We start from the raw sequence: 22,101 nt of genomic DNA on the forward strand, positions 1-22,101 counted from the left end.
GGCGGGATCAACAGCGTGTGGGGGTGGGATAGCGCGGGGGCGGGGCGAAGGGCGGGGCAGAACCAATGGCGTGCGGGTGCGTCATGCGGGAGGCGGGGCGAAGGTCTGGTCGCAGCCAATCGCGGCCCGGTGCGTCGCTCCCGGGGCGCGTCCCGGCGGTGGCGGAGCGGCAGCATGGAGGGCCGGGTGCCCTACGATGACTTCCCGGTGGTTTTCCTGCCGCCCTACGAGAGCCCGCCCGCCTGGGTCCCGCCGCACGAGGTCAGCCCGGCACGGGGGGAGCGGGGGGACGGCCCGGGGGTGGCAGCGGCGGCCGCGGGGGCCCGCCGGGTAGGGGAGCCCGGCCCGGCCCCGGCTGAGCCGCCGCGCGTCCCCCGCAGCGCTTGTATCACCCCGACTACAACAACGAGCTCACGCAGTTCCTGCCCCGCACCATCGTCCTCAAGAAGCCGCCCGGGGCGCAGGTGAGGCGGGCGGCGTCGGCGCGGTGTTGTCTGGGCGCGGTGTCGCGTTCCCGGCCGCGTTTCCTGGCAATAAAAAGGCGCTGGGATTGCGATATTCCCGACTGGCAGCGTCCTGGCACAGGGAACTGCTGTGACAGGCGTGGGAGATTCCAGGGCGGTGGGAAAGGGGAGGGGTTGTTCCCGGTGTGATGTTTTGGGATGTGGAGATGCTGTAGGGTGGGAGAGCGGGCCCCTCGGGTATTCCTGGTGGCAGGAATTAGGGGAGAGGGGCTGGTGCCTCTGCCTGGCCGAGCACCACACCCACGCCTTGGATCCAGCCGGGAGACAGAGCAGGGAAGCGGCTCTTGGGGAATTGGAAGGGCCCTGGGCAGGGAGAAGAGTCCTGGGGAATGAAAATGAACTGGACTAAGGGAAGGATCCTGGTGACTGCATTTCCCTGCTGGCTTTTTCCACAGCTGGGCTTCAATATCCGGGGAGGAAAAGCCTCGCAGCTGGGAATCTTCATCTCCAAGGTGTGTCCGTCCTTGTGCCATTCCCGGATCCTGCCTGTGCCGGTGGGAGCAGCTGAGCCGGGCGGGTGTGCAGGGAGGCTCTGCTGCCTCACAGCCCCCGAGCTCGGGGCTCACAACATCCTCAGAACATCCTGCACCACTCCCTGATCTCTTCCCAGCCCCTGGAATTGCTCCTCGGGGCAGTGTGGGAGGGGAGCTGTGGCAGATCCAGGGCTGCCATCCCTGCTCTCCCTTCCCAGGTGATTCCCGACTCGGATGCTCACAGGGCCGGGCTGCAGGAGGGGGATCAGGTGCTCTCAGTGAACGATGTGGATTTCCAGGACATTGAGCACAGCAAGGTGAGTGCTGGGATGGGGAATCCACCTCCTTCCAGCCTCTCAGCCCAGCACAGAAGCCATGGATTCTCTTTCCTTGTTTTCCAGGCCGTGGAGATCCTGAAGACGGCGCGGGAGATCACGATGCGTGTCCGGTACTTCCCCTACAGTGAGTGCCCAGTCCTGGAATGCTCCTTGGGAAGCAAACATCCATAAATCCCTGCCCATTCCAGCCCAGTTTAACAGCTCAAGGTCACTGACTGCTGATTTGGCACCACATCAGGATAATGAGGCCTGGCTTCATCTGCCCATATAGGAAAACTTGGAGAGCAGGAAGGTGGGATGGTTGGAAAAGTTAATTTAGAGCTCATAAATTTAAGCTAATTATCCTTGAATAACGTAGGAAGGAGCTCTGGCACAAGTGCCAATGGTGAATATCCCTCACTAAGGATATTTGAATTGTGAGTGAAGGGAAGGACTGGATTAACTCCCAGTTTCTGCTTCTGCAGTCATATAGTTCCAAGATTTAAGGGATAAAAAAAAGGGAGAAGTCAAGGCAAACAAGAATTCTTCATAAAATGGAAAGTGGCCATTAAGAAGACAAAAAAAAAAACAAAAAAAAACGGGGAAGAGGGGGTTTCCATCAAATAATTTCAAACAAAACATTTTGTTCTAAGTGCCCTAAAACCACTTGAAATTACTGGTGGAGGTGCACTTTTAAAGCCAGGGGGGTCTCAAACACTGCCTCCACTTGGGAATGTGTGTTTTCCCGAACATTTTGGGTAATTTCCCCTGGCCATCTTCTCCTTGTCCCTCCCTCCCAGATTACCAGCGGCAGAAGGAACGGACAGTTCACTAACAGGGAGCTTCATCCTGCCAAAACCTCTCCACTCCTCTTTCCCAACGTCTGAGATGACTCCTCACGTTTCAGCTTTCACTGGAGGCACCACTGTCCTGCACAGGATCAGCTCTTTCCCAAGTGGAGAGATGCCAAGGGGCTCATTTGGCTGGAAGATGGATGGGGATTGAGGCTGTGCTCCTTGGGAATGGGTGTTGGGAAAAGCTGGTGTGAAGTCCTGGGGGGCAGCTGCTCCAGCAGCATCAAGATTTTAGCAAAACTTAAATTAAGTGAGTTCTGGGCTGGTTCTGGATCCCTTGATCCTGGATCCTGGTTGTTGAGCATTCCTGAGCAGAGCACAGGCATTGTCCTCCAGGAAATTCACCTGTTCCACTCTCTTGTGCCATGGAATTCTTTCCTTCTCCTGTATCCCACCTCTGCTCTGCATTGCTGGGTTTGCTGGGAACTCCAGGAGTAAAATCCAGCCCCAGTTTGTGCACAGCTCTGGCTGTTTGTGCCACTTTGCTGATAAAACCCCCACAATATAAGGCTGGGTTGTTTGGAAACATTAATTACCAAGGAAACATATTAATTGTCAGCAAATTCAGGGGCAAATGCCTGGTGGGATCACGTTGTAATGACTTCAGGACAGCCCTGGCTCTGGCCTTCTCTTCCTTGTGGTGTTTTCCACTTTTTCTGTAAAAACAATCAATAAATCAAGTACAGCAGCCTGAATTCACCTTATTCCCACTCAGGAAGTCTGTGTGGAGGTTGGGATGTACCCACCATGAGCACCATTCAAAGGAAATGCTGGGACAAGGCTCAGCTCCTGTCACCCTTGCAGCCTGCAGGAGAAAATTTGGGATCTGCAGCTGTGTCTGGTGCTTTTTCCACTGGCTCGCTGGAAATCAGCCCCTGATTAACCTGGAGTGTGTTCCAGCACTGCCAGGAAGGAACAAGGCAGGATTTTGGCTGTGGTGGCACCAGCACAACTCCAGCAGCAGAGCAGGACACTGAGCCAGGCTGGGAGTGAGGAAAAGACTGGAAAAGTGATTTTTCACTCAGAATTAAAAATGAGCCTTTCCACCAGGGGAATGAACATCCTGGAAGCCCTGGAAGGGGAAGGAGACCTCTTGTATCTCCTTTCTGGTCTCACACTGGTTTTCTAGAATCTCCATGTTCCATAGGGAAAGAGAAGCTCTCTCCACAGGGAGTTGCAGATACAATGTCAGCGTTGATTTTGTCCCTCCTCCTTCAGAGCATTCCCTGGCAGCAGCTCCAGGAAGGTCTGTCCTGCCCCGGGCAGTTCTTCCCAGGGAATGACTCAGGTATTTTCCTGCTGACCTGGCTGACAGGAAAGAGTGGATTCTTTCCCGAGGCACATTAATGTCTTGGGTATGTTAATTAGCAAAGCATTAAGGCCACCAGGGTCCATTTCATCCTCCAGAATGAAGGAGGATTTCACACATTCCTGGTGTGAAAACAACAGCTCCAGCAACATTAGATTTTTTTAGTGACTGACAAAACTGAGCTGAGGCACAAATAGATAAAATCATGGAATAGTTTGGGTTGGAGAGAACCTTAAAAATCATCCAGTGCCAAGCCCAGCCATGGGCAAGGACATCTCTCCACTATCCCAGGTTGCTCCAAGCTCTGTCCAACCTGGCCTTGGACACTTGCAGGGATGAAGGGAGCACTGCCAGGGGCTCAGTGCTGGCACAAGTCCTGCAGGTCCTTCTGGAGCAGTAGGATCAGTCCCAGGTGTGTTGCAGGGCAGGGCTCAACTGAGGGCTCCAGGAGCTCCTGGCTCCATTGAGTCATGTTTGGATCCATGTTTTGTTGTTATCCCAAAATAGGGATCCTTCCTCCCAAGCTTGGTAACCTCCCCCGGGGCTGAGATCATTGACCCAGCCCTAACCCTCAATGAGACAATTCCACCCACAAGTCACTTGTCCTTCCAACGCCTGGACATCACTTCCAGCTTGTTGGCTGCTCAGTTTCTTGGATTAAGTATCCTTTTTTTGCTGATTAAACTTGAAAGTAACAAATATCAAACGTCAAAGAGCCTTCCTGAGAAAATTGTTACAATTTCCATTTTGCAACAATGTCAGCAAAGTCCTTTCTTCTCCTCCTCCTCCTCAGTCCTTCCCCCTCCTTTCTCGTCCTCTGTCCCTCCTTCTGCTCCATTCTTCCTCCCTCCTGTCCTTCCTCCTCTATCTCCTTCATGCCTCCTTCTCCATTCTTCCTCCTCCTCTTCCTCCATTCCTCCTCGTCTTCCTCCTCCTCTGTCCTTCCTTTCGCCTCCATCCCTTCTCATACTCCTCCATCCTTCTTCCACTCCTCCTCCTCCATCCCTACTCAGGACAGGAATGTCACACCTCGGAGCAAACCCCTTGTAGGCCCCAGCCCGGTGTGGCAGCAGGAGAGCTCAGTGTTGGTGAAATAACTTTATTTATTTAGTGATACACTGTGGCTGTGTCACACAGTCCTTACTCAGAGTTACAGTCACACTTACTCGCTACAGCTACAAGACAGCAGGGCCGGACACACGGCAGGAACACATCCAGAAAAACAGTGGGAAGGGAACTATGGGATTCCACTAATTACCCCCCACCCCTTAATTGGGGTCACCCCCCTCCCGCCCCGGTCCGTGACTCGAACAACACGAAGGGACAGCAGAGCTGCCTGTGAGGAGGGACAGCAACACCTGTTCTACAGACACGGACACTGACACCAGCAATTCCCACTATGGGCTATGTACAGGGAATGGGAGCAGCTTCCCGAGGGGCAGGGAATCAATGGGGACTCACATCCCAGCTTCCTCCTGCAGCCAGCTTGCCCCAAGGGGAAGGGACTCTGGGGACCTTGGTGACGTGCTGCCAGCCCAGGGCTGTCCCTTCCCCTCCTCAGGTGTCAGGGAGTGAGGGACACCCTGCCAGGGGAGGGGAGGGAGTGTCACTGACCACCCCCACCGTGGTCACTGTCCTACCACAGCATCCTCCGTGTCACACAGGCCAGGTGGGGAAAGGACAGTGCAATTCTCCTCTCTGCCAACTGACAAACCAACTTTTTGTGGATCCAAACCCCCAGGAAATCTCTGAAAAGCTCTACGAATTAATTCCAAACCAGAGGCTGGGGGAAAGGAGGCAGTTCCCAACCTCCAAGGTTGGAGAGTGACACCAGAATTCCCTTCAGCAGCATCCAGTCCTCTAATCCTCCACCCCCTGTGACAGAACTCACTGCCACTGCTCCCCTCAGCTTTGGCAAAGGTAAAAACTCCCCCAGGAGTGAAATAGCTGCTGGTCCCACCCCAGAGCTCTGCTCCAAGGGCAGAGGCAATGGGAATGATTCCATCAAGCAGCAACCCGGCAATGAGAGTGGAATGTTGCCCTTCCCTCTGCTGTGGCTCTCCTGCTCCACATGAAGCAGCTCCCGTGATGAGGAACAGGAGAATGGAGATCAGGGAAGGAGCCTGAGGAGCATCCATGACTCCCAGGGCAGGTATTGCCCCTGCAGTGATGGATTCCAGGTCACTGTTTACTTCCAGAATCCCTGAGGATCTCTCCCCACCCAGCCTGGGGCTGCAAAGCCTCTGTCCCCTCCTCCTCCCCCACGTCTGCAGCCAACACTCACCAACATCCTCTGGATGGGAAGAGATTCCAGCCGTGGGGAGCAGGCTCTGGGATGTCCCTGCCACACAAATGGGAGCAACAAGGCCAAAGCTCTCAGAGTCTGGGGCTTTGCAGGGCCCTGTGTGACTCAAGGGGCAAAACTGGGAAGTTGAGAGCAAGAGTTAGCCAGGATCATCCACAGAAAGGAGAAACCAGGGAGCTCATGGGGTGTGTGCCCTGTGGGAAGCAAAGCCTGGGAACAGGGAACCTGCAGAGTCCAAAAAGGCAAGTCCAAGTGACTGGTTGAAGTTTAAGGAGCAGCCTTTTACCAGAGGAAGTGGGGATACAGGACAGGAGGCTGGAGAAGGCAGGGGGAGGATGCAAGGCAGGAGGGAAGGTGGAAAACCCACCCTCCAAAGCTTCATTTTTGTCTTCCCTAACTCGGCAGCTTTTCCATGGCATTCACAAGATACATCTGAGCAGGGAGGCTCCAGGTGGGAACAGGGGGAGAAAGGGAGGAAGAGAGAGAGAGAAAGAGAGAGAGAGTGTGAAGGGCACCGTGGTGCCAAAGTGCAACAACATAAAAAAATAAACTCAAAAGACAGGACACTCATTCTGCACTCAGGGCTCAAACCATGCAGTGAGAGGGGCGGCCGGGGCTGCTCCCCACCAGTACACAGGGATTCTCTCTTGAGGAATGGTTTTCCAGCCCCAGAGGGGTGGCAATGAGCAGGATGTTCTCCAGGAGCCCGGCCAGGGAGGTGCTGCTGGCAGGGGCTGTTAGCAGGAGCACCCACTCTCCGTGACTGGCTGCTCGGGGGGCTTCTCTAGTTTGATGTCAATCACTGCAGGGACAGTCAAGGAATCACCTAGAACAGGATCTGGAAGGGTTGGTTGGTGTCTCTCCAGGGCCTGCCTGCACTGGGGAACTGCAAAGCCACGGACATGGTGACATCTTGCAGAGGATTGACAGAAAGAGTTTTAAAGCTGTGGAAATTCCAGCCTCAGTTCAAATGGAGAAGCAAAACTTGTGCTGGACATTAGCTGTGTACATTTGTATCTGGCCCACAAATGGGGTCATACAATCCCAGGATGGCTTGGGTTGGAGGGGACATTAAAGATCACTCAGTGCCACCCCCTGCCATGGGCAGGGACACCACCCACTCTCCCAAGGTGCTCCAAGCCCCATCCAACCTGGCCTTGGACACTTCCAGGGATCCAGGAGCAGCCACAGCTTCTCTGGGCACCCTGTGCCAGGGCCTCACCACCCTCAGAGGGCAGAATTCCTTCCCAATATCCCACCTAACCCTGCCCTCTGGCAGTGGGAAGCCATTCCCCCTTGCCCTGTCACTCCAAGCCATTTTTCTTTTTGGCTTCTTCTTTTTGAAGGCCCAACTTAGGTCACCCCAAAGCTTCTCTTTTCCAGCTTGAACAATCCCAATTCTCCCAAACTTTCCTCATGGCAGAGCTGCCCCATCCCTCTGCTCACACTCCAACAGCTACATCCCTTCAAAACCCCAGTAAAGCTGTAAATGTGCCAAAGAAAGTGAGTAAGCCCAGTTTAACACCACATAACTGCCCAATTCCATGGGAAAACAAGGATACTGTCTTCTTTGCTCTTCTCTGGTGTGCTGTCCATCCCAGGTAAGGCAGCAGCCACACGGCGGAAAAGCTGGAAAGCAGCAAGAGAGAAGCTCAAAGTTTGTCAGAAAAAAAGTTCTTGTTGCAAACATTGATTTACAGCAGGACTCTGAGTGTGAGCTGTACAAGCTCGTTAAGTGGGTACTTTAGCAGCACAGCAGTGAGCAAAAATGCCATGAGAATTTTATGTAGGAAATTTAACAGGTTTTAAAGAACTTATATTAAAGGACTTATTCAATGCCTACAAAAAATCAGTTTTATTTTACCTGTTCCTGCTCGAAGAGGACATGGAATTGATTGGCAACATTCTTCCAGGGACTCATAGAACTCCCTCCTGCACTCACTAAACATCACTTACCACATCCAGCCTCTGCTTGTGCACACAGGGTGCACATTTGGGGATTTCTGATCACTCAGCTGGCACTGAATATTCCTATGTGGAATAACTGAGCTTTTAGAGCCCAGCCCTTCAGATCAGTCCTGCTGCCAAACAGCCACTCCTCAGCAGAACTGCTGCTTCCAGGGAGCTGCAGTTCCACTGGAAGGATGTGCTGGAGCTGAGAAGGGCTATGAAAACCCGAGAAAATCCAGAAAATGGGTTTGCATCATTCCTCAGTCAATGTCTGGAGCTGACCCTGCTGCCCTCACACAGTGCAGACACTGCCAGGCTGCTGAACTCTGCTGCATCAAACACCAGAGCAATCCCTGCTGCAGCTGATTCCCCCACAGCAGCTCCTCAGCCATCCCTCCAAAGGGTGCTCCTTGCAAAACCAAGGTCCCAGTGAGCTGCTGGGTTTGCAGCCTTCAAATCCCAGCTCTCCCCATGAATATGGGCAAAGAAGGCAACACTAGTCTTCTTGTCTGGGTTCAATCCAAAACAGACACAAACACAAAGCCCAAAGTCTCCTAATCCCACTGGGAGGTTGTACCAAGGTGCTGGTGTGCAGAAAACTCCTGAGGATGTTTCCCAGTTTCCTCCAGAGTTTATTCCAAGCTCTGTCATATCCAGAACAATCCCTGAATCAGTGGAGAGGGGAATCACAAGCAAGAGCAAAGGGCACAAGCAGAAATCTGAGAAATTCAGCTTAGAACAAAAATTTAAAGGTTATTTTGCTATTTGGTTGATTCAACACTGCCACCTGGACAGTCTCTATCCTTTGATATTCCAAACTCAGCTGGAGTCAGCTCTGGGCAGCCTGCTCTGAGCAGGAACGTTGGAAGGGGTGATTTCCAAAGATCTCTTCCAACTTCAATACCCCTAAAATACTTCAAGATTCTCTGGCTGGCAGACACAAGGAAGAGCTTCTAGTCCAGTGCATCAGCAGAAACAATTCTCCCCACTGTGTCAGCAGTGATTTCAGCAAACAGTGCATTGACTGTGAACCAAACCAGACCAAATTCCAGCTGACTGGCTGCACAAAACAATTTTTCTCCTTTCCCACCCCTCAGCACATTCTGGAGGGAGTCCTCCTTTGTTTCCAGGTTTAGTTTTGACAGGGAATCATTGATTCGACAGGACAGGAGCTTGCACTACATAAACCAAGAAACATCTCAGGGGCTGGCATTAAACATGAGGAAATTCCTGCAGGATCACAAAGCCACCCTGGAGCAGCCCCAGAGCAGGGAGCAGGCACAGATTCCTGACTGACAACACAACCTGCATGTACCTGTTTGACATTGTAGCCAGTCTTTGCACTGGTCTCAATGAACATCACATTCAGCTCTTTGGCTCTCTGTTCCCCTTCCTCTGTGGTGATTTGCCTGCACAAAGGTGGAAAAGAGACACAAGGGACAGAAGGGAGAGTTAGAGATGGCTGGGACTGAGTTGCTGCTCCTCCTTCAAGAGGAGGACCCTTTGAGGCTTCACCACCCCCAAGTCTTTCAGTTTGGAGTGAAACCACCTCAGGAAGCTCCCCAGGGAACACCTGGAGTTGTGGAAGATGTGCAGAACATCTCAGCCTCATCCACAGCATTCCAAGGAAGGAAAAATCCCTACACTGAGACAGGGAGTTTCCCAAATCTCACAGGGGGAATGATGTGAGGTGACACAAAGACTCCAGAAAGGCTCCACAGTGCAACAGCTTGGGGACAAGCACCTGGAATTGCCCCTCTGAGCACCACCCTGTGTCCCATTAAATCCTGTTTTAGCACTGCTACCAACACCCAGCACATTCAGCTCTTGGGCTTTTCCCTCACCCTCCTCTACAGAAACCTGTCTCCAGTAATGAGAACAAATCACAGAGCAGAAAATCCAAACCAAATCAAAAGAGTCCAAAAATGAGAGAAAGAAAACTGCAGGGAGAAAAAAAAAACAACAAAAAAAACCCCAGCCACCAACTGAAGCAACATTGAGTGGAATGAAAAACTTGCCAGGCTGCACTGAACAGGAACAGGGCTATTTTTAGTGCAGCTTTTTGGCCTCAGAACTTGTTTCATCCCTGGTTTTTATCAGAGGATGAATGGTTTCCCTGCATTCTGCCTCAAAAAATATGACCTTTGTGGCACCAAAGGTGGCTTTGTCCAGCCTTACAGGCCCAGAATTTCAACCTCACACAAATCCAACTTCCTTTGAAAAGAAGAGCAAGGCAGCTCCTGTTACTGACATCTGGATATTCCCTTCCCCATCATTCCAAATCCCAGCCCACACCAGGACTACTGTCACATTCTGCTCCCAAAAATAAGAATTTCCAGTGCTGCATGAACTTCAGCTGTAGCTGCTTCAAACAATTTTCTGGCATTTTTAATTCTTCCAGCTGTTGTGCACCATTAGGAAATACTCCAAGGCTGAAATGATCCCATTGGGCTTTCTAGTTTCACATGAAAACTGGATTTTGAGAGGAATTAGAAATGCCAGGTTATTCAGTCAGGGAGCTGCAGTTATTCCCAGCTCACAGGAAGGCATGGGAGAGGCTCAGTGGTCAAAATCCAGAGCTGGCTCAGGGACAACATCTTGGATTTTGCTTTTGTGAACGATTTCAGGGACAGAACCATGAGCTCATCACACATGGAATTCTTAAGCAAAATGAACTGTACATGTTTTTGTTGTATTCCTGAAGCTCTGAGCACCAAGTTTTAGGAATTTTTCCAAAGTCCAAAGCATAGGACACTTCAAAATGTTTTCCAGTGAAATGGCAAAGTGGAATTTTCCCTGCTTTTCCTGCTGGCCATGAAAATTAAAATCCTGCAGGGCAAACAGCCAGGGATATTGGGGAGGTTGGGACACAAAACCATCAGAATAACAGGAGAAAGTCACATCACAACACGTCCTGAAGAAATGTTCAACTGCAGGAGTGAGTAAAGCAGGAGTAAGAATTTAAAATGTGGGAATGCCCCACAAAGGAACACTCAGATCACTCTGCCCATCATCCCAAGAAACAGGGTGAACAATAATATTCAAATAAAAGCCCAGATTTTGCTGAGAAAACATTAATTTTACCTGTAAATTGTTCTCATTTGATCAGAAAAATATTGTTAACAGCCAAAGGACAAGGATTTGATATTTTAAGGCTTTATTTTGCTGTGAGATCCAGGTGGTTCCCAGTTCTACCTTCCTGAGGTGATTTTCTGTGCATCACATCAAAATCCCCCTGTGGTTTCAAGTCCTCACACATCCCCTGATACCCAAAACCCACATTTCTGAGGTGTGTGAGGATGTTTCAGTTGGAAGGGTTGGAACTGCCTGGCTCACTCCATCTTCCTTTTGCCAACTGATTCTGGCACCACCATAAAAATAAAAACCTTCCCTTATCTACACTGCACCTGATACCTTCCTAAGGAACAAAAATCTCTGAAAATATTCAACAAAATTATTGTTAAATCAACAGTCCAGAGAAGGATTTGAAACAGGAACACAAAGTAAAGGTTGTGCTCTTCTAAGAACCCACCACATTGGTTATTTTGGTTGATGTGCTGTAGAATTAAGAGCTTTAAGGCAAAATGCTTTAGGGCACCTCCCAAAACATAAGCCTATGTCATTTAAGGAGTCTAATTAAATTTCTTGGTCTCTCTTTGGCAGAAATTTGGGGTTTGCTGATTTGGTTTCCTTTCACACATCCACAAGCTTGGGAAAATTCATGTTTTTAGATCAATCCTAAAGAAGTTTGTGCTGCATCTGAACGAGGAGAAACTGTCACGAACTTCCAGCTGCACGTGCAGAGAGAGTGAGGGAAATGAGTGGAGAATAGTGAAAATCATCTGATTTCCTTGCTTTTACAGGCAGCTTTTAGCCTTTACCTCAGTGTGAAAAGGAAAATCAGACAAAATACCCCACTGAGAAAATGGTGCAGAGCCACTAAAGCAATTTTTTACATGGGTTTGTTTTAAATTATTTGTTGGACAGCAAAGGGAACAACTTTTGCTGAAACCAGAAATGAGGATTTCCTGACAAGTAAAGGATGTTGTGTTTAAACCAAGCCTTGGTTTAAGCCCAGACTGGCCTTGGTGGCTCTGGGCAGGGCAGCAGGGCCCAGTTTCCCCTTTTACCTCTTGTCTGCCAGGTCGGTTTTGTTCCCCACCAACATGATGATGACATCACTGCCTCGCTCTGTCCTGACGTCATCGATCCACTTGGAGGTTTGCTGGAAAGAATTCAAGTCTGCAGGGAAGAATGGAATAGCAAAGCTGAGCATAAAACACCTTTATGACAGAGAAAATGCTTCACTTGTACTCAGGGGCTTCTCCAAACCTCCCCACCACTCATCAATGATTTCCTGCCCAGATGGAAAAACAAGGAAGGGGAGGAAACATTTCTGATTTTAATGATGTTTTTTGCAGAATTTGTGGTTGTAACTTCTCAGTTCTGTTCGTGTGGGGTGTTTCCAACAAGGACACAGCAGAACACCACTCCTCTGTTTTTGGATGGATAGGGATTTGATAAGAAAGTCTCACAGATATGTATGTATAACAGAAATAACTTTGAATGTAGAATCTAAAGAAGGAATAGAAATGAAAGCAAGTTTTGATATAGAAGAAAAGAACTGCTGAGCCAGTTTTACTGGATAACTAGAAGGAAAAGGCTGTGTTAGCATGTGAGTTGGAAGGGGTTTTTATAGCTCAGAGCAAAGGATAAATCCACCTCAAACAAAAGATGTTTTTACCAGCAAAAAGATTTTCACAGGCAAACAAGAAAGCCAACGTTGCAAGTAAAGAAAAGATCTCAGAATTTTTCACTGCAAGAAAACTGAAAAACAACCTCTAGCTTAAACTGTAACATAATAACCTTTTGTGACTGGAGAATAGTAACATGAATATGGTATTGTAAGTAGCTATGATAGGCTATAGGTAAAAGTATTGATTGGTTATTATATATGAAAAGTATCTAATGCATTGCAACCAGAACTAGAGTCGGCTTCAGACGAGCCTACAGCCGAGGCTGACAAGCTGTGGGCTGGGCTCTTGTCACCCACGACCTGTGAATTGCTGTATCATCTGGATAACAGCAATTTAATAAAAATAAACAGCATTTTAAAGAGCCAGTCTTGTAAGAGCCTGACAGAGAGATGGAGACTTCAGATGGCTCTTAAAATGCTGTTTATTGCACAGACAAGGTTCCAGCACTTGGGGGTCGTGGGTGAGCCTAGAGCTGTGTCCTGAAGCCCAGTTCTATTCAGGTTACAAAGTATTTTATCTCTTTCTCTGCTGTGCATCTTATTACATAAAAACCAATCAACATCATACACAATACCTTTTACATTTACATACAACCTATCAAAATTGCTAAAATTACCATATTATGTTAGTGACTAGCCAATCATCTGAGTTAGCAGTTACATGTTAAACTTTGGGACTTGTTTTGCAGTGGAAATTTCTTCCAGCTTTAGTAAAAAACTTCTTTCTGTCTGCCTATGCTTTTTTTGCACGGTAGAAAACATGCCTTATTTGAAGAAGACTTATCATTTTGTTTGAAGGCCACTTAGTCTTTGGACTTTAGTCACAAAACTCCTTCCAACTCGACTAAACCTTTGTTCTTTCAGCTGTTTCAGCAACAACTGGCCCTAAAATCATCTTTTACATATCAAAACTTGCTTTCATTCCTACAGAACCTTCTGTATAACTGTAAAACTTTTCTGTTAAATTTTCAGTCTGGAGTCCCACATCCCCCATTTAATTTACAGGCTCTTGCAGCCCCAGTGCTGGCACTCACTTGTGATGTCATAGACCACGACGGCGATGGTGGAGTCGCGGATGTAGCTGGGGATGAGGCTGCGGAACCGCTCCTGCCCCGCCGTGTCCCAGAGCTGCAGCCGGACCTGCTGGGGCCAGCCCGGCCCACCAGGGGGACAGGGGAGGGGAGAGAGAGCAGGAAAACCCTTTAGGGAAAAGGTTCCACGCCCGAGGTGACCTTGTCAGCTCACCCCAGATCCAACAGCAGAGCAGTTTCCTGGATATTTGTGAATTGCTTTAATTCCTTCCTTTGCTCGCCCGGAGGTGCTGCTATTCCCAAACATCTCTAGGATGTGGCTCCCACCTCATTACTGGGGGTAGCCAACAGGACAGCACTGATCTCCCAGGATTATGGATGGGATCTCCACAGGACTCACAGCCTGCAGCATCTCTGATCAAAGCTTTAGGGGCAATTCCCACAGGACAGACACCACAGAATCCAGCCTCCAGCGTGGAGCACCCATGTGATGGCAGTGGGGATTTTCATGTGGTATTGAAGCAATGAGAACTTCAATTCCAGCAGAAGTGAAAGCAAATGTTACACACTGCAAGGTTCAGGTGGTGCAGAGGACATTGGGTTCTCCCTTCCAGGGCAGCACAGGAGTCATAAAAATGCTGGGGCCAGGTAGAGCTTGACCCCAAACACAAACTGTTATTTTTATATATGATATATTATTATATATGACAGCTTCACGGTCTAGAACCTACCTGGCTGAACCAGCACTGCTCAAAAACTTCCCAAACACCCCAAATAAAAGCCCCACAGTGCCTGAAAACAGGATTACTCCTCATTCCCAACATTTTTATGGAGGCATCCACTGGTTCCCAGTTTATAGCCACAAATTATCCCAGCAGGGAGGCAGAGCACTGGTTAATGAGGCAGCTCATCAAGGAAAAAGCAGCTTTCTCAGGACCAATCACTGCTTGTTTAGAAGAAGAAGATAAACTGATAAAGTACAGGCCTGCAGTCAGATTCAAAACATTTTATCTACATCAGGGAATGTTGAGTTGATGCCCTGGGGCTTAAGGAGGATTAGGGCTTACAGTTAAAGCAATTAGCTCTGGCTTCATTTTGAAGGCAGACTTGATTACAAGAGCAGAAGTCAGGGCTCTTCTCTACCCCAGGAAACTCAAGGTGACAAACTGGCAGCACCTGGGCAGTGTCACAGCAGAGCTGGAAGTTCAGACTGATCCCAACAGCTCCTGGACTTCCCAAACTTCCACACCCTCCCTGTTACACTGGAATATTCACTACGAACATCACTCAGGTGGGGATTGAACCACCCCAAACCTTCAGACTCATAGGCAAAATGCAACTGGAGGAAACACCCACAGAGCTGGCCCAGGTCATTTGTTTAATGAATTAAATTAGTTTAATTAATTTAAATTAATTATAATATTAATTTCATTTCAGCATTATGCGCAGGGTAATGCTCTTTGAGGAAATATCTCCAGTGAGCAGACAACACACAGGCACCCCTGAAGTGACCCAGGTTTGCTGCATTTCTACAAGTCCAGGTTTGTGTGCACCCATTTCAGAAGGGAAAATACAAATAACCACTGTGGGACACCAGGAATGAGCCCAGCCTCCCTGAGGAAAAACCTTCAGGAGGGGCCTGAGCTGAGTATGGACTCCTCTCATGGATCTCTCCACCTGCATTTGGGACATCCAGCACATCAACAGTAACTAAACAATTTCATTGTGCCCCCAAATCCCTGTGCAAGTCCCTTCTGCAACACACAAAAAAACTTTAAACCTCTCAGTTACTAAGAACAGTGAAAAAAATGAAATTATCTTCAAAGATCAGCCTGTTACTAAAGAATGATGAGATCAACTGTCACTTAATTTCTTCTGACATGGCTGGGAGCTGTTAAGAACAGCCTGGACTGGCAAAATTTTTCCAGCTGCCAGGATAAACAGCATCCTGTACCTGTACAGTGGGAAAAATGATGCCAAGCTGTGCATCCTGCCCTGCTGCCTCAGCTAGGAGAGTCCCCAGCACAGGGCACCACCTGCTCATCTCTGTGCTCTCCAAAGGAAAGTTTGACATCATTTGCACCAAACCAGGAACTCCCCCAAAATTCTCTCCAGCTCCAGGACTGGGAAAAAGACCAGGAAATTATTTGCTCTGAATAGTGAGAATAAAGCACAGCCTATTAACTGTTAAGCACTTCAGCCTAGAAGAGTAAAACAAACTCACTCTCAACTTGCTGTTAACAGAATAAAGCTGGGCCAGAGCTTTTCCACTTCTGCTGTTTACTGACATTTATATAAATCCTGATACTGCAGATTTACAAAACCCCCACCAGATCAAGTGGAATCAATAACGAGGAGTTACAACGAGATAATTCTCTTCATAACTTCCTATCTTGTATTAAAACATTCACGTCAAGAGTTACAGAGAATTTCCCTCTAAGCTTGTTTGTTCTTCAGGAACTGTGGTTGTTGCATCTCTACTCTTTCAAAAGCTCTCTTGTGAGTCTCCAGGTCTCTTTTCCCAAGATGGGACTCTTGAATCCTCCTAAGTCACTCCATAGCTTCTATTTAAAAGGGTCTTGTCCCTCCTAAGTCACTCCACAGCTTCTGTTAAAAAGGGTCTTGTCTTGTTTTACCTATTCTGACAACATTCCTTTGCTTTGGCACCTGAAGCTGTTAGTTGTATAATTTCTCTCCTTACTCAGAAATGAAAAATCATTTTGAAGTTAAAAGAATGAAAAAAACAAAACAGAAAAACAGTAAAGCTTTCCAAAGGCTACCAACAACCAGCACAGACACAGGAATTCCCAATCCCTGCCAACACCCACAGGTGGCTGATGGGCTATTTTAGCTCTTTTTGGCTACCACCACCACTTCCAGAGTAAAGATAGTGTTAAAAGCAAGGCCCCTGCAGACCCTGGGCTCGATACCTACTTGTGATGTCAAAGACAATGAGAGCCACAGCAGAGTCACGGATGGAGCTGGGAATGAGGAACCTCTCCTGGTCCCACAGCTGCAGCCTGATCTGGGAAATGGAAAAGTGTAGGGGAAGGGGAAAGGGAACAGCAGGAAAATGGAGAACAAAACCAAAACTCAAGTGAAATCAAAATAAATAAATAAAAATAAGTTGCAAAGCAAAACTAAAGCAACAAAAGGAAAGTTCAAATGGAACAGAAATGTGAAAAGAGGCAGCGACACTTCCCGAGCTCTGGGAACATCCCTCCCTCCACATACCCAGGAATATCACACCAGAAACTGGGGGAGCCCTAAATCCCTCCTCACAGCTCCAGCTAAGAAGGGAAATGCACAGCCAGGCCTCAGGGACCCTGCCAGAACAGCCACACAAGCAGCTGGCCAGATGGGGGGCTCCAAAGGACCACCTCAGCCTGCTCTGGATGATCCCACTGGAAAACCAGAGGTAGTGGAACCCCCAACAGCAACCACCCTCCAGGCTGGCCTGTCCTGCACTGCAATCCACCAAGGCTGGGAAGATAAGGACACACAGAGAAGGAAGAGCTCTCAGTCTGTCAGCAATGAGGGCAACTGGCACATGGATGTGGCTGCTGACAGCCAGCACTGAGGACGGGGCTGCTGGTGGCTCCAGCTCGCCTAATGCCACACATCCAAATGCTGGCAATGTCACACAGCTGCCCTTCCTGGGAGATGGTTCTAAAGAACAGAATTCCACACGTGTTTCATGGAATCCCAGAATGGTTTGGGTTGTAAGGGATCTTAGAGCTCATCTCATTCATGGCAGGGACACCTTCCACTATCCCAGCTTGCTCCAAGCCCTGTCCAAGTCAGCCTTGGACACTTCCAGGGATGAGGATCCTTTCTGCTGGCTTGTCCAAGCCATGTTTAGAGCTGAGTGGTGGAGCACAGCTCCAATTTCAGGATACATTATTTGCTGTAAGGCCATATCAAATCCACCAAAGCACACATCCCAGCTGGAGGCTCAGCATTCCTCATTTCCAGCCCAGAAATCAAAGCCTATTGTAAAATCCAGCATTAACCACATCTGAGAAACTATTCCAGTATCTGAATTTTCCCAGCTTGTTTGCTTGTATTTGTCCCTCTTCTTATCTACACTCCACACCTCTGTTATTTGAACAGGCTTTATGGGCTCTGTGGACCACTTACATAATCAGGAAAGCTCACAGCATTCCAACACTGGGAGGAAAATGGGATTTTCTGGATAGCAGGGCAGTAAGTGAATGACATCCTGGCTTACACAATCATGAGAAACCCACACCACTATAACAGCACACAGCAATCCACAGGTGTCAAGCAGCATTCCCAGGATCTTTGCCTTGAACAAAGGTTAAGGAAGGGCTTTTCTAAAAGGGAATTGTGGGTAAAATGGCAGAGAAACTCTCAGGAAGTTCAGCACACACACTGGAAAGAGATTTCTTTGGAAGCAGCAGCCCCAAAGCTCCACACAAGAGTGTTCCCTGCTCCCCACAGCTCTGTCACACTCCTCACACAGCAGTAAAATGGGAAAAAGGCAAATACTGGCAAAACATGAGCAAACCCACAAATACTGAGAGGAAATCCAAGAGAAGGGAGTGAGAGGTTTCTGTGCAAACAGGAATCTCATGCAGGCTAAATCCCAAATTGCTTTATTGCAGTAGGTCAGAGCTGTGTTACCACAGGAGCTTCCTAGGAGGAGGAACGAGGTCTAATCATGAAGGACTTCAAGACATGCAACACCAAATCCTTGGCTTTTTATTGGCTTCAGGAGCTGCACTGGATGAGCCATGTGGGTCCTTTCCAGCTCAGAATATTCTGTGGTACCTGAGATTTGCTCAGCCCTTTCCATCCTAGAGGCAGAAAATCCCAGAGGCAGAGCTGCAAATTCTGGGAGCTAACTGCACCTAAAGCAGGTCCACACAACACCAGCACATTCCCTGGGCTGTGGCCATAATCCAGCCCAAATTTCCCATGGAAGGTTTTGATTGATAGAGGTATCAGATCTTGTGCCAGTGATGAGATTCAACCAAGGTTGGTTCTCTAGAGGCTGCTGGGGGAAGAGCCCTCCCAGCCATCCCACCCCTGCCCCACTCACCGTGCGGTCCTCCAGGTACATTGTTTTGGACAGGAAATCAATTCCAATGGTTGCCTGCAAAGAGGAGAAGCATTAGGAGCTGTGACTTGCCTTCCAGCATCCCCTTTCTGCACAAACTCTCAGAAATGCTCTCAAACCTGTTATGAAGCTGGTCAAGTGATCTGCCTTCAATTGAGGTGATAAAAACAAAGCAATCTGGGGATCTGCATCAGCTGCATTTCACAGCATTCTTCAACACTTTTCAGCTCCACAAGAACCTCTGAGTCTGGATTTTAACCTCAGACATTCCTGTATCTCCACACAGATTGTATCTGAGCTGGCAGCTCCTTCTGGCCTGCCCCAGTTCAGTCTGGTAAGAATCATCTTGTTAGAAATATCCAAAAGGCAGAACAAACAAGATCTATAAACTATGGGCAACTGAAAGCTAAGAAGCCACATTCATCCAGGCCTTTCCACTTCAGAATGTGCTTCCCTTCCAGTGACATTCAGCAGTTTCATTTCCCAGGCACGTCTGCATCCACTCCCATTCCCATTGCTACAGCAATTCCAGCACAAAGGCATTTAAAATAATGCACTAAGATAGGTGCACTCCCAGGCACTTCAATCAAGGAACTGTCCCAGCCCATCAGAACCCCAGGAAAAAGGAGGGAGCTCCTGATGTAACACATTTGAGTGTTTTAGGCAAATTATCCCCACTCTTAACACACACAGCTGAATGGGTACCACTGAATAACTGGAAAACAGCAACACAGTCAGTTTTGGGAGGGGGAATTTATTTCTGGGAGGTCTATTTTCCAACAGGGCCATGGTTTGTAACAACTACAATAAACAATAAATAAATCTATGAGTGAATCTTACAAGAGTCAGGAAAAGAAAGGAAGCATAGGAGAAGAAAAAACACAGGAAGCACAAGAGGATCCAGTTACAGTGAGTGACTTGTCCTCAACTTCAAACCACGCCAATCTAAACCAGTAACTCTTCCAGGCTGAATTAAAAGATAAAGCCCTAATCTCATCTGCTTTACAGGTATTTGATATTTCCATGAAATACTTCTGAGTGCCTTTGATGCAATTAATTCTTCCCCAAACCTTCAGGCCTCTTACACATCTTTTGCTTTTCATCTGCAGCCTCTTCATCCCCACCCCCCTCTTTGCCTGCCAAGACTTCCCTGGCTTTTCCTATCTTTAGTCCTTTAGTCAAAAAATAGTAATAAAAAAATTGAGAGACAAAATATATCAAGCTGACTTCTGGCAGATCCATCTACACACTCCAGACTCAACTATTCTAACTGAAATGGAAGCTCTAAAGATAACAGAAACCAAGAATGTCACAAGATGTTGGTATTTCATTCATTCTCCATTTCCTGAGGCTCCCATATCCATCACCAGAAATCCTGACCATCATCTTGCCATAAAACAATGTTCTCTCCATTTTCCTCAAGGCTTCTCACAGGATCTATCCCACATCCAAAGGGGATCTAAACCTTCTGCATTTCCTGATATCACACTGGATGCTTTGATTTAATCATGAAGCTTCATCTCCATTTCAGGACACATTTTAACCTCTTATCTGATCTTGAACTGACATCTCATGGAGAAATGGGCTCCCAGGCATCAATTTGAACAGCAGGGCATAGATTTATTCATATAAATATATTTAAAAAGCAAATAAATACTACCACATACCTGGTAAGTATTGTCAAAACTGTCATACATAAACCTGGTGATCAGGGAGGTCTTCCCAACTACAAGAGAAGAGAAAAATTACTTTCAAGTAGCAGTGGAAAAAAAAAAATTAGCACTGCTTTGGGAGTGGCACTGATCTGGCAGCAGCTGCCATCTCAGGCCTTTCCAGCTACACCTTTCTGGGAAATAGCCATCTGGAAATTTCAGTCCCAAAATGACAGAGGCAGATCAATCTCTGCATGGAGAGATTAACCATGGAGATAACCTGGCCCTCAAATCAGGTGTGCTGATAACAAAGAACTGCTTGTTTGCTTTGGACAAGCAATAAATCTGCTTTGTTACCGTGTTCTGCTCCTTATGTAATCCCCATGTCTGGGACATAAACATCAAAACAAAGCAGGTGATATCCCAGATGCTGTTCTGCTGCCTCAGGATGTGGAAAAGAAACATTCCACACTCCCATCCTTCCTTTGTAACAAGATTTCAGATACAGAGCAAACTCTGGTGGTTTGTTTCAAAATTGTTTTAAATTTACTTCTCTAAATATCATCAAGAAACAAAGTGCAGAACTGACAAGAAGTGAAAAACAAAGATAAAGCTCCAATTCTTGCTCAGGAAGCTGGAGGAAAACGAGAAAAATTCAAAGGATGTGGATAGAAGAGAAAAAAGGAACAAACTGCCTAAAAAGGTTGTGAAATTATGAACATTGGAGAAGGATAAAAACAGGTAACACAAATGTCTATCAGCAGCAATGTCAATCCTGCACTGGAAAGGCTGGGAAATTAGAAAACTTCTGGAAATCCCTCCAAGACTTCCAGGCTCGAGAAGGTGAGGAGCAATAACCCCACGATGGTTTGAGCTGGAAGGGACCTTAAAGCTCATCCAGGAACAGGGATGTCCAGGGATGTCCCCACCCCTGCCATGGACAGGGACACCTTCCATAGTCCAGGATGCTCCAAGCCTTGTCCAACAGGCCTCGGACACTCCCAGCGAGAAAACACCACGATCGCAAGGAAAACACACAACTCATCCACCTATTCCCAGGGAAGGGGCACAAAGGGGAGGCCATTTGAAAGCAAAACAAAACCCCCGCGGCCAGGGGGGCAGCGCAGCCGTCGGGAGCCCCCGCAGCCCCGGGGCCGCCTCCCCGCACGGGCTGCGGGCGCACTGCGGGCCCGGGAGGGCGGAACGGAGCCCCGGCCGATGGGAAAGGCTGGGAATGGAGCTCTGGCTGATGGAAGGGCTGGGAATGGAGCCCTGACCGATGGGAAGGGCTGGGAATGGAGCCCTGGCTGATGGAAGGGCTGCGAACGGAGCCCCGGGCCCCGCCCGCGGAGGCCTCAGGCCGGGCCGCCCCTCCCAGGCCCCGCCAGGCCCGAACCGCGTCCCCCACCCCGGGCACAGCGCGGCCTCGGCCCCGCACGGCCCCGGGCGCTGCCCCCGCCCCACCGGCCCCTCCCGGCTCCGCCCGGGGCCCGGCCCGGCTCTCACCGCTCTGCTCGCCCAGGAAGACGAGCTTGAACTTCCTGAGCGGGTTCCCGAAGTCGCCGCCGCTGCCGGGCGCGGACATGGCGGCGCGGGGGGGCCGAGCGGGAGCCGTGATGGGGACAAGGAGACAGCGCCGAGCGCCCCGGTACCACCGCCCCGCGCGTCACCTCCGCCGCGTCACCGCCGGCCCGCCCCGCGGGGAGGCGCGGTGCCATGGCGACCGGAGGAGGGGACGCGGCCATGGCAACGCCGAGGGCGGGGGCCGTGCTGCCGGGGAGGGCGGTTGCTATGGCGACGGGAGGGGGTTGCCATGGCGATGGGGCGGGCGGTTGCCGCGGCGACCG

At 49.0% G+C, this 22,101-nt stretch overlaps 2 protein-coding genes across 2 annotated transcripts; one reads left to right on the top strand and one right to left on the bottom strand.

Annotated features, from left to right (window-relative positions):
* The first annotated feature begins 96 nt into the window (after positions 1-96).
* Positions 97-2,863, top strand: PDZD11 (PDZ domain containing 11). Its single transcript, XM_014887993.2, has 6 exons — positions 97-261; positions 381-464; positions 920-976; positions 1,216-1,314; positions 1,399-1,459; positions 2,115-2,863. Exons 1-6 carry the CDS (start codon positions 175-177, stop codon positions 2,147-2,149), a joined length of 423 nt encoding a protein of 140 aa, XP_014743479.1. The 5' UTR covers positions 97-174; the 3' UTR covers positions 2,150-2,863.
* Positions 2,864-4,560: 1,697 nt separating this feature from the next.
* RAB41 (RAB41, member RAS oncogene family) lies at positions 4,561-21,973 on the bottom strand. The gene is made up of 8 exons (XM_088173118.1): positions 21,761-21,973; positions 20,270-20,328; positions 18,585-18,638; positions 13,523-13,628; positions 11,863-11,974; positions 9,048-9,141; positions 7,345-7,411; positions 4,561-6,584 (listed from the first exon to the last, which is right to left on the bottom strand). Exons 1-8 carry the CDS (start codon positions 21,837-21,839, stop codon positions 6,520-6,522), a joined length of 636 nt encoding a protein of 211 aa, XP_088029244.1. The 5' UTR covers positions 21,840-21,973; the 3' UTR covers positions 4,561-6,519.
* Between the last annotated feature and the right edge of the window lie 128 nt (positions 21,974-22,101).

The sequence above is a fragment of the Sturnus vulgaris genome, chromosome 14, assembly GCF_052056855.1.
Source record: "Sturnus vulgaris isolate bStuVul1 chromosome 14, bStuVul1.hap1, whole genome shotgun sequence".
NCBI classification, from domain to species: Eukaryota; Metazoa; Chordata; class Aves; order Passeriformes; family Sturnidae; genus Sturnus; species Sturnus vulgaris.

Coding starts and splice junctions, on each gene's coding strand:
- PDZD11 (XM_014887993.2), top strand. CDS start 175: ATGGAGGGCCGGGTGCCCTACGATGACTTCCCGGTGGTTTTCCTGCCG. Junction 977..1,215: donor TGGGAATCTTCATCTCCAAG/GTGTGTCCGTCC, acceptor CTCCCTTCCCAG/GTGATTCCCGACTCGGATGC. Junction 1,460..2,114: donor TGTCCGGTACTTCCCCTACA/GTGAGTGCCCAG, acceptor CCTCCCTCCCAG/ATTACCAGCGGCAGAAGGAA.
- RAB41 (XM_088173118.1), bottom strand. CDS start 21,839: ATGTCCGCGCCCGGCAGCGGCGGCGACTTCGGGAACCCGCTCAGGAAG. Junction 20,329..21,760: donor CTTCCTGGGCGAGCAGAGCG/GTGAGAGCCGGG, acceptor CTTCTCTTGTAG/TTGGGAAGACCTCCCTGATC. Junction 18,639..20,269: donor GTTTTGACAATACTTACCAG/GTATGTGGTAGT, acceptor TCCTCTTTGCAG/GCAACCATTGGAATTGATTT.